Below are 14,768 nucleotides of genomic sequence, written 5' to 3'. Positions count from 1 at the left end.
GTTTTCTCTTTCCAAGAAATGTCTATCATTCTCAATATTCTCCCGGGGGGAACTTACTTATTTTAAAACCACTGAAACACACCATGCCCCTCCAAGTATTTCTTCAAAAATTCAAATAGGAAATGATTGTCTTTCAACTTCAACGTCACTCTGATTTACCTCTTGTACCTGTTACATTATCTTGCCTTGCATTGTGTGACTCATATTCTTTATTTGACCTCAAATTTTAAAGCCAGAGGCTGGGGCTCAGTAATAATTCCTGACATGATGATATGCTGTTAGAGATCTGTAAGGGTCCTATTTAATGTTTAATGAAGACTGGTTATTACAATCTTCTCTACTTGCTAAGAAAGCATTTTAGGCTGGGCGCGGTGGCTCATGCCTGTAATCCCAGCACTTTAGGAGGCTGAAGTGGGCGGATCAGGAGGTCAGGAGACAGAGACCATCCTGGCTAACATGGTGAAACCCCGACTCTACTAAAAATACAAAAAATTAGCAGGGCATGGTGGCATGCACCTGTAATCCCAGCTACTTGGGAGGCTGAGGAAGGAGAATCATTTGAACCCGGGAGGCAGAGGTTGCAGTGAGCCGAGATTGCACCACTGCATTCCAGCCTGGGAGATAGAGCGAGACTCCATCTCAAAAAAAAAAAAAAAAAAAAAAAGAAAGAAAGAAAAGGAAAGAAAAAAGAGAAAGCACTTTAAAAGGCTATTTACAACACTCTACATAAATGGTTTACTTAATTCATAGAACTACAACATAAATTGACTTTAAATCATCATCAAAACATTATTGTATACTTCTTTTTAAGAAAAATACTATTAATGGAAAGATCTCATACATACAAAGATCTCAAATGCCTACTCAGGCCTCTGCAGGATCTCAGGCAACTTTTAAATATGGGAAACATACAACTATCAAAGTAAGATAGTCTACACATTCCTTGGAAGGACTTTAACCTTTCCAAAAAACTGTTTTCCCACATAGGTGGTGTTAACTTGACTTTCCTAAACTCGTAATAACTTTTAGATTTTTTTCATTCCACCACACAACATTCAAAATATTGAAACATCCTAGGTTAATCTAAAAAATGACTTTACAGAAGATAGTTTAACACAAAAATAAGATTAATATGGAAGGCCATAACGACTTTCTGACATTTTAGGTTGCCTTTCTGCAATCACTAACTTCTTTTCTCTTAAGAATGGTAATAACTAAATTTTATTATGTACCTATCACTTGCCAGACTTTATTATTAATAATTTATAACTATTAACTTACTTGATACAAAAAAATCTATAAAGTAGAATTCACATTTATCATGCATACATATAATGCCAAGGAACTGAATAACAAATCATTTACCAATGGCTACACATACAAAAATTGGTAAAGGGAGGACTTGATTTGGAGAGCTTCAGAATCCACAATACTTAATAACTAACTTCTGACACATTTCAATCCCAGAAATGCTTAATAGCTAAAACCATCACCATAATTAGAATAGTGAAAAGTATTAATGTACAAGAAATAGGTTTAGACTTTCTCACTGTGAAAGCACAACCCCAAATTCAAATATCAGAGAGTTGAAGAAAAACAGAACTAAAATGACTTAAATGATAAATTGCCAAATACAATGCTAGGTGGTGGAAAGAATCCTCCTATTTATGATATTTTGTAAAAGTCAATTAAATGTTTAGGAGAATTCAGTAATTAAAGTAATACCTGAGAACCAGGTAGACATAGACAGGATAGGAAATATTACTTTCACAAAGGAAAACACATATTATTCAAACAGGATAATAAAGATAATCATATTTTTTAAAAGGACTTAAATGAAAACAATGAAAGGACTTTAAAGGACTAAAATGAAAGGACTTAAAGGACTAAAATGAAAACAATTTGCTTTTACATAATGTGTTCAAATAGTCAAATAAAATGCTAAACATGGACAGGCATTAAGAGAACTGTGAAATAAACTACAAAACAATACTCCTTTGAGGTTACCTTCAGTTGGACAAGGGGGCTAAAATATGCCCATAAATGATTACATTATTGGTTCATAAGTGATTAAAAGATTTAAAACAATACTAATAACAAACTGTAAGAATTCAGAGTCCCAGAAATCCTTCATTCCCTTCCATCAATTTCTACCATTCTCTCCAAAGCAATATGCACGAAGTCTAATGGGTATTTAATATCCAGGCAGGTCGAACAGTCACAAGAAGCAAACGTGTAAAAAGACAAGAAGAAATAAAAGAAAGAAAATGTTGAAAGATACCAAAATAAAGTATCTTGGATTTTTCAAAGATTTATCCCATAATACTAAATATTTTTACACGAACTAATGGGCCATGATAATCCCAAATATTCTGTATAATAAGGATTTATAAATTATATGTTTGGTTTGCAAGAATGAAATTACCATGTATAGTTTTTCTGATGAAAACATTTTTCTAAGTCATATATTAAATATCACTTTAATGTGGAATATTATTGAAAATATTCCAACTCATGAACAAAGGGTTGAATGATTAGAGTTTAGAAGATACTTGCAAGAATAAAGTAATCATTTCCTAAACATAGAGGCTCAAAAAATGTTAAGTTGGCGACAATACAACTGTAAAAATCATGTAGAATAAAAAACATGTCTCCAAATGGTAAAATGGTCTAAATAATGAATTAAAAGAAGGATTACAAATCTCTTCCCTCTTGATTTTACTTTTTAACTAGTTTATAATAAAATTAGGAAGAATATGAAAACTATCAAATTTTGAAAAACACTATCATTCTGTATTTTATCACTACACTGCTTAAAACGGCAATAGTGAAACACCAAAGATATTTGTGACTACCAGACACTAAAAAGTCAGATAAGATGAATAAACCGAGATCTTAAAGTGAATAAAAGTAAATATAAAGACAACATATTTAAAACATGCATTTCAAAGTACAGCATATGGAGTAAGATTAAGAGTTCAGTGCCTAAGGACAAAAGAATAAACGCTTTGGGGGAATACTTTCACCAAAGATCAAAATGCCCTGAACGTCCTTAGAGTATTGTTCAGAGAAGACGGCTGTAAGGCAGGCCAAAATAAATATTCAGTAAAAAATGGATATCATCCAACCATAACTTGAGTTTCAAGATAGACCCAACTTGTGGAGAATGATTAATACTGTATTATGCCACTGAGAAAATTCAATTAATTATAAAAGGTTTCTAAAAACTAAACAATGTTTAAATTTTCACTATAAAATACGGTGAAAAAATAAATCTGAAACACTTTTAAAGTAACTACAATTTCCACAAATAGAATTTATGAGTTCTGAATTTAAATGGACTTACTTTGAGGCCATGATCAACATTTAAATCTTGCTCTTCGCCTACATCAACTGATCCCAGATCAGGAGGAAGGCAGGGGCTGAAGGCCATGAGGTCCGTCTTCGGTGGCCCCTCACCAGAGCACACCCTCTGCGACTGTTGTTGCGAGTATGACCAGCTCCCCACCGCACTGGAGCACACCAGAGTGGGCTTGCCCGCCCGGCACCCGCCCTCAGTGGGCAGTGCTGAGCACCGCAGCGCAGTGTACAGCAGCAGCGTGAGCACCAGCAGGCTGGATACCGCGCAGATGGCGATGATCAGGTACACGTTGACATCCACCAGCGCCGCTTCCGGACCCACAACGCCAGCCGACTGCCTCGATGACGCCTTTGGAGCCTGGCCGCTCTCCACCAGCGACACCAGAACCGTGGCCGTGGCGGTCAGCGCAGGTTCACCATGATCCTTCACCAGGACCAGCAGACGGTGGCGCGGAGAGTCCGCTTCGTCCAGGACACGAGTGGTGCTGATCTCGCCCGTGTACAGCCCCACGCGGAACGGGATGCGAGGGCTGCTTGCAGCTGGCTGCAGCTCATACGAAAGCCACGCGTTGTAGCCCGAGTCGGCGTCCACTGCGCGCACCTTCGCTACCACGTGGCCCGCGCCCACAGACCGCGGCACAAGCTCGCTCGCTGAGCCACCAGTGCCACCCACCCGAGGCTCCAGCAGTGCCGGCGCGTTGTCATTCTCGTCCAGCACGAACACCTGCAGCGTCACGTTGCTGCCCAGAGGCGGCACGCCCGCATCGCGCGCGCTCACCTGGAACTGCAGCAGCTCTAGCTCCTCGTGGTCCAGCGGCTGCAGCGCGTACACCTTGCCGCTCTCCGTGTGCACCGAAACGTAGCTCGACAGCGAGCGCTCGCCCACCCGCCGCTCCACCAGCGAGTAGGACACCAGTGCGTTCTCCTGCGCGTCCGCGTCTCGCGCAGACACCGTGAAGATGTGGCAGCCCGGCGGGTTGTTCTCCTTCACGAACACCGTGTACTCGGGCTGCGCGAACGCCGGAGCATTGTCGTTCACGTCGGCCACCTCCACAGACAAGCTGGCGGTGGCCCACAGCGAAGGCCAGCCCCCGTCCCGCGCCGTCACCACCAGCTCATAGGCCGACACGCTCTCGCGGTCCAGGGCGCTGTCCAGCACCAACGAGTAGTAATTCTTGAAGGTGGACACCAGCTTGAAGGGGACATGGGGCATCAGGGAGCAGGTCACCTGCCCGTTGGCACCTGAATCGAGGTCGTTCACGCTAATTAGGGCGATGACAGTACCAAATTGAGCGTCTTCACGTACAGGCAAGGATAAGGAAGTCAGTGCTATCTCAGGAACGTTATCATTCTTATCCAAAATTCTCACTAAAACGGTGCAATGACCCGCCATGGGAGGATGGCCTTTGTCCGTGGCGTCAATGCGGATTTTGTAGAAGTTTTCTTGTTCAAAATCCAAATTACCCCGAATCACTATTTCTCCCGTATTTCGATCTATGCTAAAGTGGTCAATAACCATAGTTTCAACAAGGCTATTAAAAGAATATGAAATTGCCCCATTGGCTCCTTCATCCCGATCAGAAGCATTCAGTTTGATAACTGTTGTTCCGTTGTCTGCGTTTTCGAATATTCTTACTTCATATTCAGACTGTTCGAAATTGGGAGCATTATCATTCACATCTAGCACTGTGACCAGCAGCTGAACAGTGCCTGTGAGCTCAGGTTTGCCCCCATCTGTGGCTGTCAGGAATAAGTCGTGCGCAGGAGCGTCCTCTCTGTCCAAGGATTTTCTTAATACGAGCTCAACCAGTTTATTCTCATCGTTCTTTGAATTCACATCTAGCATGAAGTAATCATGAAAGCTAAGCCTGTAGGTTAACACGGAGTTAGCTCCAACATCTGCATCGGACGCGCCCTCTAGCGGAAACCGAGAGTCTGGCATTCTGGATTCTGAAACAAACAGCTTTTGTTCTTTTACCCGGAACACTGGCGGGTTGTCATTAACATCCTTCACCTCCACGTCCACATGGAAAACCTGCAGCGGCCTGTCCACGATCACCTCCAGGTGGATGCTGCACTCCGCGCTCCGCCCGCACAGCTCCTCGCGGTCGATCCGAGAATTCACAAACAAAATGCCATTCTGCAGATTTACCTCCAGAAGGTCCCGGTGTCTTTTGGACGCCACCCGGAACAGGCGCGGCACCAGCTCCGCCAGCTCCAGCCCCAGGTCCTGCGCGATGCGGCCCACGAAGGTGCCGTGTTTGGCCTCCTCGGGTACGGAGTAGTGGAGCTGGCCGCTCCCCACCTTCCAGGCTGCGAGGAGCAGAAGCAAGAGTAGTAGTCGCCAGGATCCCAGGTCTCCTCGCCAGTGATAAACCATGTTAAATAGTCGTTTCCTATCAGAAAATAGTATCTTAATATAAAGATGAACGACTGTACTTTCAGAGTCTTTTAATCCAATTCCGCTGCATCTCCCATTGTTCGGCCTTTAGAGACAGATGCTGTCAGAGAAAAGACTTTGAACATTGACCAACCAGAACTTCTTGGTAGACAGCGACATCATGTGGCTTCAAAAGGTAATGATTACATGAATTACTTCCGCAATATCTGGGTTCTTCTATGCACTTTCTATTTCTTTATCATAATTTAATAGTAAATCCTTAACTTTATCAATTGCAGAGGCATTCATACTGTCTGGCTCCTTACATTAGTTTCAGCTAGGGATTTCTTCTTCATAAGGAAAGGAATTTCTTCCCAATATTTCAAATATCGTATCAATTAATAATAAATTTAAGTATGACCTGTATGTCATGGATATCAGAAATGTAAACTGTCCTCCATAGTTTCGTGTGGAAGAAATGCATTAATATTTATTTGGTCACCAGAAACACTGGTATATATTACTCTGAGGTGAGCATATAATTCTAACTTTTCTACATTTTATCTTCTTGTGTTCTTATTGTTAAATTTTTGCTTTTCTTTATTCAATAAATGTCAAATTGCCTGAACCGTTTTATTTACTAAAGTAATAAAAATGTATGTGCATATTCTTTACACTATTTCTCGATATCTCTATAGCTTGTTAAATTCAGCCTCTCACTTAAAACATTTTCCTTTATGATTTCTCTGACATGCCAAACTCTAGTAGTATTTCCATCATTGGCTTGTTAGTTCTTCATCTTTCTTCTGCTCCAAAAAGTGAGTATTTACCAGAATAATGCCTTTAAACTTTTTCCCCCAACTTTTTATTTAACGTTTCTATTTCCACGGCTTTAAACTAGCCTATTATTTGAAGTATTCTTAACTCCATATCTGCAACCCCCTATTTTCATTTTCTACCTGACATTTTTCCCAGTATACCCTAACACTGCCTAGAAAATGAGTCGACCAAAGTTAAAAGAATATCTAATCAATAATCACCCAAAACCCAAATCATTAAAAAATCACAATTTTTATAGCATAGTGATTCTCCACATTTACTCATATGTATTTTTATGACTTCTTTTCCTTTGCCTACCATATTTAAAGTTTGTATACATCCCATCTCTCCTTTCACGTGTGATAATTTCTGTCCTTATTAGTACAGCTTTCACTCGATTTCACTAAAATCTTCAACAAGTTTATCTTTCTATTGACTAATTGTCAAGACAGTAGACTTCCATCTGGGAGATACGCTACGTGACCATGAGCCAATCTTCTCAGTGCTAAGGCTAACCACTTTCCAATAGGAGTCATATTTTACAGAAAATATGTTGTCTCCTTCTTGGCACACTCTTTGTTCAAGGTTTTTCTTCTATTACTTCATCTTTTTCTGTCAAAATTCTATTCATCTTTCCAAGTCCACCTCAAAAGTAAATTCTCCATGGATTCATCATGAATGCCTTCATTGTAGGCGATTAAGAGCTCCTCCAAATTTCTACAAAATTCTTACCAAAAACGTAGGTTAAATAGGAAAGGCGAATAAGGGTATTTTCTGTGAAATGATTTAAATTTGTCATCACATTATTTACCCCAAAAAATCTCTGTAGTTGACTCTAAATAGTAGCAAACAATTTGTAAAGAAAATAGTATTTCTCGATATCTCAGGAGTTTGAGACCAGCCTGGGCAACATGGTAAGACCCCATCTCTACAAAAAATACAAAAATTAGCTGGGCATGGTGGTGTGTGCCTATAGTCCCAGAAACTTGGGAGGCTGAGGTAGGAAGATCACTTGAGCCCAGGAGGCAGAGATTGCAGTAAGCCCAGATTGTGCCACTGCACTGCAGTCTGGGCTACAGAGTGAGACCCTGTCTCAAAAATAATAATCATCATCATAATAATAATTGATGAATACAGCTTAGGTGGCTAAGGAGGATCCCCTATCAACTTCAGGTATTTCCCAAGATAAATAGGATATTTAAAACTTTAATAATATGCTAGGAAGGTTTTAAATATACATGCATGTAAGCATAAAAACAAAGCAATAAAAACAGATTACAATTACCGTCTTTGAAGGTCAAGGATATTTATAGATTTTTCCACAAAACTGAATATTCTTTCAACAAGAGCAGCAAACTTGGTCTGCTTATGTGAATGACATATTACGGCTTAATGGTAAATAATTCTATTGATTATCAGACAGGTTTTTGACTTTGCATACCTCTATCCTTATTCACATTGAAAAGAAAACAGTAACATATCCTAAAATAATTTACTAAAGTATATTAGAATATTAGGAACAGTGAAAATTGATTGTCAGTTCTGGGTTTTTATTTTATTTTATTTTATTATTTCATTTTATTTTATTTTTGAGGCAAGGTATTGCTCTGTCACCTAGGCTGGAGTTCAGTAGCATGATAACTGCAGCTTGGACCTCCTTGGCTCAAGTGATCCTCCCACCTCAGTTTCTCGAGTAGCTGAAACTACAGACATGCATCACCATGCATAGCTAATTTTACAAAGTCTCTACAAAAGATGCACAAGCTGGTCTCAAACTACTAGACTGAAGCAATCCTCCTGCCTCGGCCTCCCGAAATGCTGGGGTTAAAGGTGTGTGCCACCATGCCCCGTTAACTATCATTTTTTTAACCAACCAAATTATTTGTAAAAAATTTTTTAAAGTCTAGACAATTCGGTTATTGTTTCATTAATGTCCCTAATACAGTACTGGATGAATAAATCATGATATATCCATAAAAGAAAATAAGATGCAAATACTTTTAAAAATAAGAAAGCAAATAATCAAAAACAAGGAATAAGCGCTAATGAAATAATATGCCACAAAACCCAATATATAATTTAGGCTGGATGCGGTGGCTCACTCCTGTAATCCCAGCACATTGGGAGGCTGAGGCAGTCAGATCACTTGAGCCCCAGATTTCGAGACCAGCCGGGGCAACATGGTGAAACTCTGTTTCTACTAAAAATACAAAAAAAAAAAAAAAAATTAGCATGGCTTGGTTGTTGGCATCTTTAATCCCAGCTACTTGGGAGACTGAGGCATGAGAACTGCTTGTACCAGAGAGGCGGATTTTGCAGTGAGCTGAGATCGCACCACTGCACTCCAGAGAGGGCGACAGAGTAAAACTCTGTCAAACACACACACACACACACACACACGCACACACTATATATATGTATATATATATGTGTATATATATATATAACTTAAAGTGGAAAAACAAAAAGTGCAGAAAGGTAGGTTTCTACTGTAATCACTTCTTTTTTTAAAAAAAAAGGAAAGATGAAAGGCAGGCTGGGTGTGGTTGTTCGTGTCTGCAATCCCAATACTCTGGGAGGCCAAGGTAGGAGGATCGCTTGAAGCCAGGAGTTCAAGACCAGCCTGGGAAACAAGACTCCACCCTGTCTCTACAAATATAAAATAAAATTAGCCAGGCGCAATGACACGCAAACTGTATTCCCAGCTACTCCAGAGGCTGAGATGGGAGGATCCTGTGAGCCCAGGACTTTCAGGTTGCAGTGGGCTATAATCCCACCACTGCATTTCAGCAGCCTGGGTGATGGAGTGAGAGCGTGTCTTGAAAGAAGAAAGAAAAAAGAAAAAGAATGAAAGAAAAAGGAAGAAAGAAAGAAAGAAAGAGAAAGGAAGGAAGGAAGGGGCAAATTATAAAATATATATATTGGCGATTTACAATTTGGTGATTGTAAATATATTTATATAATTTGGCAATAATAATCTTGGGAATATACAAAAAAACTTAAACTGCTTCAGAAATTCAGAAAGGTAAAGTAAATGGTTTGGGGTTTGAGGAGGCAAGGAGATTTTTTACTACGTACTAGATTTCACTCTTTGAAATTTTGAATGTGAATATATTTCTTATACAAACAAGGAACAAAATAAAAAATACTATTAAACTGCCATTTAAACTATTTTAAATTGTTCATATTAATTCTTCATGAACATGGCAAATACATTTCAACAAAGTAAGTTAAAAAGAAGTCAGTGCTACACAAATATGATAAAAACAAGATAAATAGATGTAAAAGAAATGCTTAAAATTCAAGTTCTAGACTAAAGATAAAAAGGCAAAATTGAACAGATGATTTTGACACAGGTATATTTTATAAAATGAGGACAATACATAGAATAAAATATTAGGTAACATATATATTAAATTTGTTTACTATAGCGTTTATAGGTATTGATTATCAAAATATGGAAATGTAAATATTTGATTTTGTAAATACACTATAGAAGAAAGGTGAATCCATTGCTCCAGTTAGCAAAGTCCTTCTCCAAAAATGGAGAGTAGCCAACATAAACCATAGATTTTGATCTATAGTATTACGCATCCCAAAACAAAAGTGTATATTAAACGTACTTCCAAATAATTAGTGCAAATACAGCATAACACTAAAAAATAATAATTATATATAAAGCTATCAACTAAAAAAAATTATGAAAGAAAATTTAAGGAGACAAATTGAACTAATTGTTTTAAAATTGTTGGAAACAAGATTATTTATGACTCACATTGTCTGTAGAGGATGGACCCTGAGGAAGGCTGGGACTGAAGGCCATGAGGTCTGTCTTGGGTGGGCCCTCTCCAGAGCACACCCTCTGCCGCCTCTGCTGGGAGAATGACCAGCTCCCCACCGCGCTGGAGCACACCAGAGTGGGCTTTATCAAACTACATGCGCCCTCAGAGGACGGCGCTGAGCACCGCAACGCCGTGTACAGCAGCAGGGTAAGCACCAACAGACTGGACACCGCGCAGATGGCGATGATCAGGTACACGTTGACATCCACCAGCTCGGTCTCTGGGCCTGCAATGCCCAACGATGCCCGCGACGACGCCTTTGGTGCCTGGCCGCTTTCCACCAGCGACACCAGCACTGTGGCTGTGGCTGTCAGCGAGGGCTCCCCGTGGTCCTTCACAAGCACCAGAAGGCGGTGGCGCGGTGCGTCCGTCTCATCTAGGGCTCGTGTCGTGCTGATCTCGCCAGTGTACAGCCCCACGCGGAACGGGATGCTCGCACCGGCCGCCACCGGTTGCAACTCATACGAAAGCCACGCGTTGTAGCCTGAGTCGGCGTCAACTGCACGTACCTTCGCCACCACATGGCCCGCGCCCACAGACCGCGGCACAAGCTCTCTCACTGCGCCACCAGTGCCACCCACCCGAGGCGCCAGCAGTGCCGGCGCGTTGTCGTTCTCGTCCAGCACGAACACCTGCAGCGTCACGTTGCTGCCCAGAGGCGGCACGCCCGCATCGCGCGCGCTCACCTGGAACTGCAGCAGCTCCAGTTCCTCGTGGTCCAACGGCTGCAGCACGTACACCTTGCCGCTCTCCGCGTGCACCGAAATGTAGCTCGACAGCGCGCGCTCGCCCACCCGCCGCTCCACCAGCGAGTAGGACACCAGCGCGTTCTTCTGCGCGTCCGCGTCCCCCGCCGACACAGTGAAGATGTGGCAGCCCGGCGGGTTGTTCTCCTTCACGAACACCGTATACTCGGGCTGCGCGAACGCTGGTGCGTTGTCGTTCACGTCGGCCACCTCCACGGACACGCTAGCCGTGGCCCACAGAGAAGGCGAGCCCCCGTCCCGCGCGGTAACCACAAGCTCATAGGCCGAAACACTCTCGCGGTCCAGAGCTCTGTCCAGCACCAATGAATAGTAATTCTTGAAGGTGGACACCAACTTGAAGGGAACGTGGGGCGTCAGGGAGCAGGTAACCTGTCCGTTGACTCCAAAATCTCGGTCAAATACGCTAATCAATGTGATGACGGTACCTGGTTGGGCGTCCTCTGGAATAGGGAGAGACAGGGAAGTGAGAGTCAACTGTGGAGCATTGTCATTTACATCCACAACTTCCACAAGAACTGTACAATGACCAGCCAGGGGTGGGAAGCCTTTATCGACAGCCTCGACTGGGATCTTGTGTGCTCTACTTTCTTCAAAATCCATATGTCCTATCACTGTGATTGCCCCACTTAAGGGGTCCATGTGGAACTTGGATTTTATATCTGGAGAAACATCACTGGAGAAGGAGTAAATAATATCCCCATTCAAGCCTTCGTCTAAATCTGAGGCATTGGGGTGAATCACCAGCGTTCCGATAGAAACGTTTTCTGGTAATTTCACCGTATACAGGGTTCTGTCGAACACTGGGGCATTGTCATTGTTGTCCAGTACCGTGATGAGTAATTGAACGGTGCCAGTCAGCTCGGGTTTGCCTCCATCGGTGGCCGTGAGCAATAAATGAAGCTCCGGAGTTTCTTCTCTGTCTAAAAGTTTCCGTAATACAAGTCCAAGAGGTTTTACCTGCTGGTTGCTGGTTGGCACGTCCAGGAAGAAATACTCATTGGGGCTCAGTCTGTAAGTGAGCAGGGCGTTCTCCCCGATATCTGCATCGGACGCGCCCTCTAGTGGAAACCGAGAGTCAAGCGGCCTGGATTCCGCGATGAACAGATTCTTTTGTGTCGCTGGGAACACCGGAGGGTTGTCGTTAATGTCCTTCACCTCCACGTCCACATGGAAAACCTGCAGCGGCCTTTCCACGATCACCTCCAGGTGGATGCTGCACTCCGCGCTCCGCCCGCACAGCTCCTCGCGGTCGATCCGAGAATTCACAAACAAAATGCCATTCTGCAGATTTACCTCCAGAAGATCCCCACGGAATTTGCACACCACCCGGAACAGGCGCGGCACCAGCTCCGCCAGCTCCAGCCCCAGGTCCTGCGCGATGCGGCCCACGAAGTTGCCATGTTTAGCCTCCTCGGGGACCGAGTAGTGGAGCTGGCCTCTCCCTGCCTCCCAAGCTGCTAGAATTATAATAAACAGCAGTAGATGTCGGCCCCCTGGGTCGTATCCATTCGGGCACACCATTTCAAATTATTGGCTTGTTTTTCTAGTCAGCAAAACTTGCCTTCGAATTTATAGGAATGTTTTTATCCCTTCATTTCAATCTCGATGTGTGGCCATTGTTGTGCATCCAAAGAGTGAAAGAGAGTGGAGCGTCTTTCCAGTGCGAAAAGGAATGACTTCCTTTTGCTGATTATGAAAGAATTTGCGGTAAAGAGCGACATCATGTGGCCATGATGTAAGTAAGAATTACAAACCATTACAAACTATTAATCAGATGAAAAGTTTTATTTCAAACTCTGAATTTTTTTCTTCATTGTTGTTAAAGGTTAAAATAGCATTTCTCATGATTGTTAGAAGCATTCTTAGGCGACTGATGGCTTTTGAATACTCAGTGTTACCAGAACTGTAGCTTCCTCATGCCTTAGAAAAACTTTTTTTCACACAGTTTTAAATAAAGATAGAAACCTAAGTGACAACATGAATTTAAACAACTGCAAGTTTAAATTCCTTTGATCTAGATCCCAGGAAACTTCATATTCTTGATTCAGTATCACTTGTTAAGAAAAATCCTGTACTCTTTTAGGGACCCAGGATCTCAAGAATCTACTGATTGATGAAAGAGAAACTTAGAAAGCGGTGTGTGTGTGTGTGTGTGTGTGTGTGTGTGTTTTCTTTTTAGGAGGCAAGAAACATTAGCAACTATCCAGACACTTCTCTTGGGAAAACAAAATAAGAGAAGGTTTGGGGAATCTTTGAAGGGGAAGAATTTGTATCATGTGAACTTTTTGAGGAGGAAGTATTCTGAATTTTTTGCTTTAGCAGAATCTATATATACTGTTTCAGGAGTTCATCATTTTATATTTGTTTCCTCATTCTATCCTTTCGAACACTTGTGTGTTATGAATATAGGCCTATTTTTACAATCTCAAATATGATTTGTATTATTTCTTTTAAAATGTAAGTTTATTTTATTAGATAAATTTCAGTGCTCAGCCATCTCACATACAGCAGCCCTTTGATCAAGTCTTGAGGTATTTCATCCTTTTTGGATCTACCTTACTGTGTTCGTTTTCTTGAATGTTTCACTCCAATGTTCCCAACGGCATGTAAAATAATTATGTCTGTTTTCAGATGCTTTCCTAAATAAGTTTTTATAATTGCTGCTCTCCTGGTGTATTGCAGTAGCTTCTTATTGTGTAACCTGTCCATTCCTATTTCATTCTCCTTCATTTAATCCTTGCAGTCATCTTCCTTTAATACTTTTTATTCGTATTGCTTCACACTTTTTGACAGCTTTCAAATGACTTTGAAGAGTGTCAAAATTACTTGTCTAGTACTCAAAGTTATACAAAAGGTTTTTCTCATATTACTTTTCTTGCTTTATATCACACTCTCTCTTATGGGAACCATGTGCTTTACCCAAAGTGGACTATTCCTCATTTCTAGGTACATTTGGAATTTTCTGTGTACTCACTTAAGTTACTCTCTTCTCATGAATACCTGTTAGTCTCCATATTCTCCCAGGGAAAACTCTTTCCATTTTATAACCAGTAAAACATCATGACTCTTCACGGTCTCCTTCAACAAGGGAAAAAGGCAAAGATTTTTTTCCAATTCCAATAACACTATGATGTACCTTTCTAGCACCTCTCACAATATTCTTGCTTTTACTATCATCGTATTTATGTAGGATACTTACCTTTATTTATCTATTAAATTTGAAACCAGGTCTTGTTAATTCGATGATTCTCAGCAGGCACAGTGTGATACTCTTAAAGACCCTCCTAGGAACTTTTTAAAAAACATTTACTCACTAGCAACGCTATAGTTCTCTACTTCCTAAGAAAGTATGCTGTTTTGAGGCTGTTAGATATCATTAGCTACACAAATGGTGATCTTCAGTATAATCAGAGACAATTCTGCCACTCTTAAGTATGTAGAGTTAGTTTTTTTAAATTTTAGTGCAATATTAATTACACGCTTAAAAATTATCATGTACTTCTTTTAGAAAACAGAAAATACCACTACCAGTTTCTGCCATTTCAAGAACGGAAAATGCTCACATTAGGAAACACAAACCACAACTCAGTCCTCTAATGG

The 14,768-nt window shown here is 41.3% G+C and overlaps 7 protein-coding genes across 7 annotated transcripts in view; all 7 read right to left on the bottom strand.

Moving 5' to 3' along the window:
• PCDHA8 (protocadherin alpha 8) overlaps positions 1 to 5,890 on the bottom strand; it is a 170,851-nt gene extending 164,961 nt beyond the window's left edge. The window contains 1 exon segment of the mRNA NM_001082589.4: positions 3,347 to 5,890. Within this exon segment, the coding sequence (NP_001076058.2) occupies positions 3,347 to 5,740 (2,394 nt within the window). The 5' untranslated portion in view covers positions 5,741 to 5,890.
• PCDHA7 (protocadherin alpha 7) overlaps positions 1 to 12,842 on the bottom strand; it is a 177,804-nt gene extending 164,962 nt beyond the window's left edge. Inside the window, 1 exon segment of the mRNA NM_001082590.3 lies at positions 10,335 to 12,842. Coding sequence (NP_001076059.1) covers positions 10,335 to 12,689 — 2,355 coding nt within the window. The 5' untranslated portion in view covers positions 12,690 to 12,842.
• Positions 1 to 14,768, bottom strand: part of PCDHA2 (protocadherin alpha 2) — a 217,237-nt gene that overhangs the window by 164,961 nt on the left and 37,508 nt on the right. The window lies entirely within an intron of this gene.
• PCDHA3 (protocadherin alpha 3) overlaps positions 1 to 14,768 on the bottom strand; it is a 211,072-nt gene that overhangs the window by 164,961 nt on the left and 31,343 nt on the right. The window lies entirely within an intron of this gene.
• The window catches only part of PCDHA4 (protocadherin alpha 4), a 205,021-nt gene that overhangs the window by 164,961 nt on the left and 25,292 nt on the right, over positions 1 to 14,768 (bottom strand).
• The window catches only part of PCDHA5 (protocadherin alpha 5), a 190,432-nt gene that overhangs the window by 164,961 nt on the left and 10,703 nt on the right, over positions 1 to 14,768 (bottom strand). The window lies entirely within an intron of this gene.
• Positions 1 to 14,768, bottom strand: part of PCDHA6 (protocadherin alpha 6) — a 184,102-nt gene that overhangs the window by 164,961 nt on the left and 4,373 nt on the right.

This window comes from Pan troglodytes, chromosome 4, assembly GCF_028858775.2.
Source record: "Pan troglodytes isolate AG18354 chromosome 4, NHGRI_mPanTro3-v2.0_pri, whole genome shotgun sequence".
Taxonomy (NCBI): Eukaryota; Metazoa; Chordata; class Mammalia; order Primates; family Hominidae; genus Pan; species Pan troglodytes.
The sequence above is the reverse complement of the archived record's forward strand: the minus strand, read 5'-3'. Positions and strand labels throughout refer to the sequence as shown.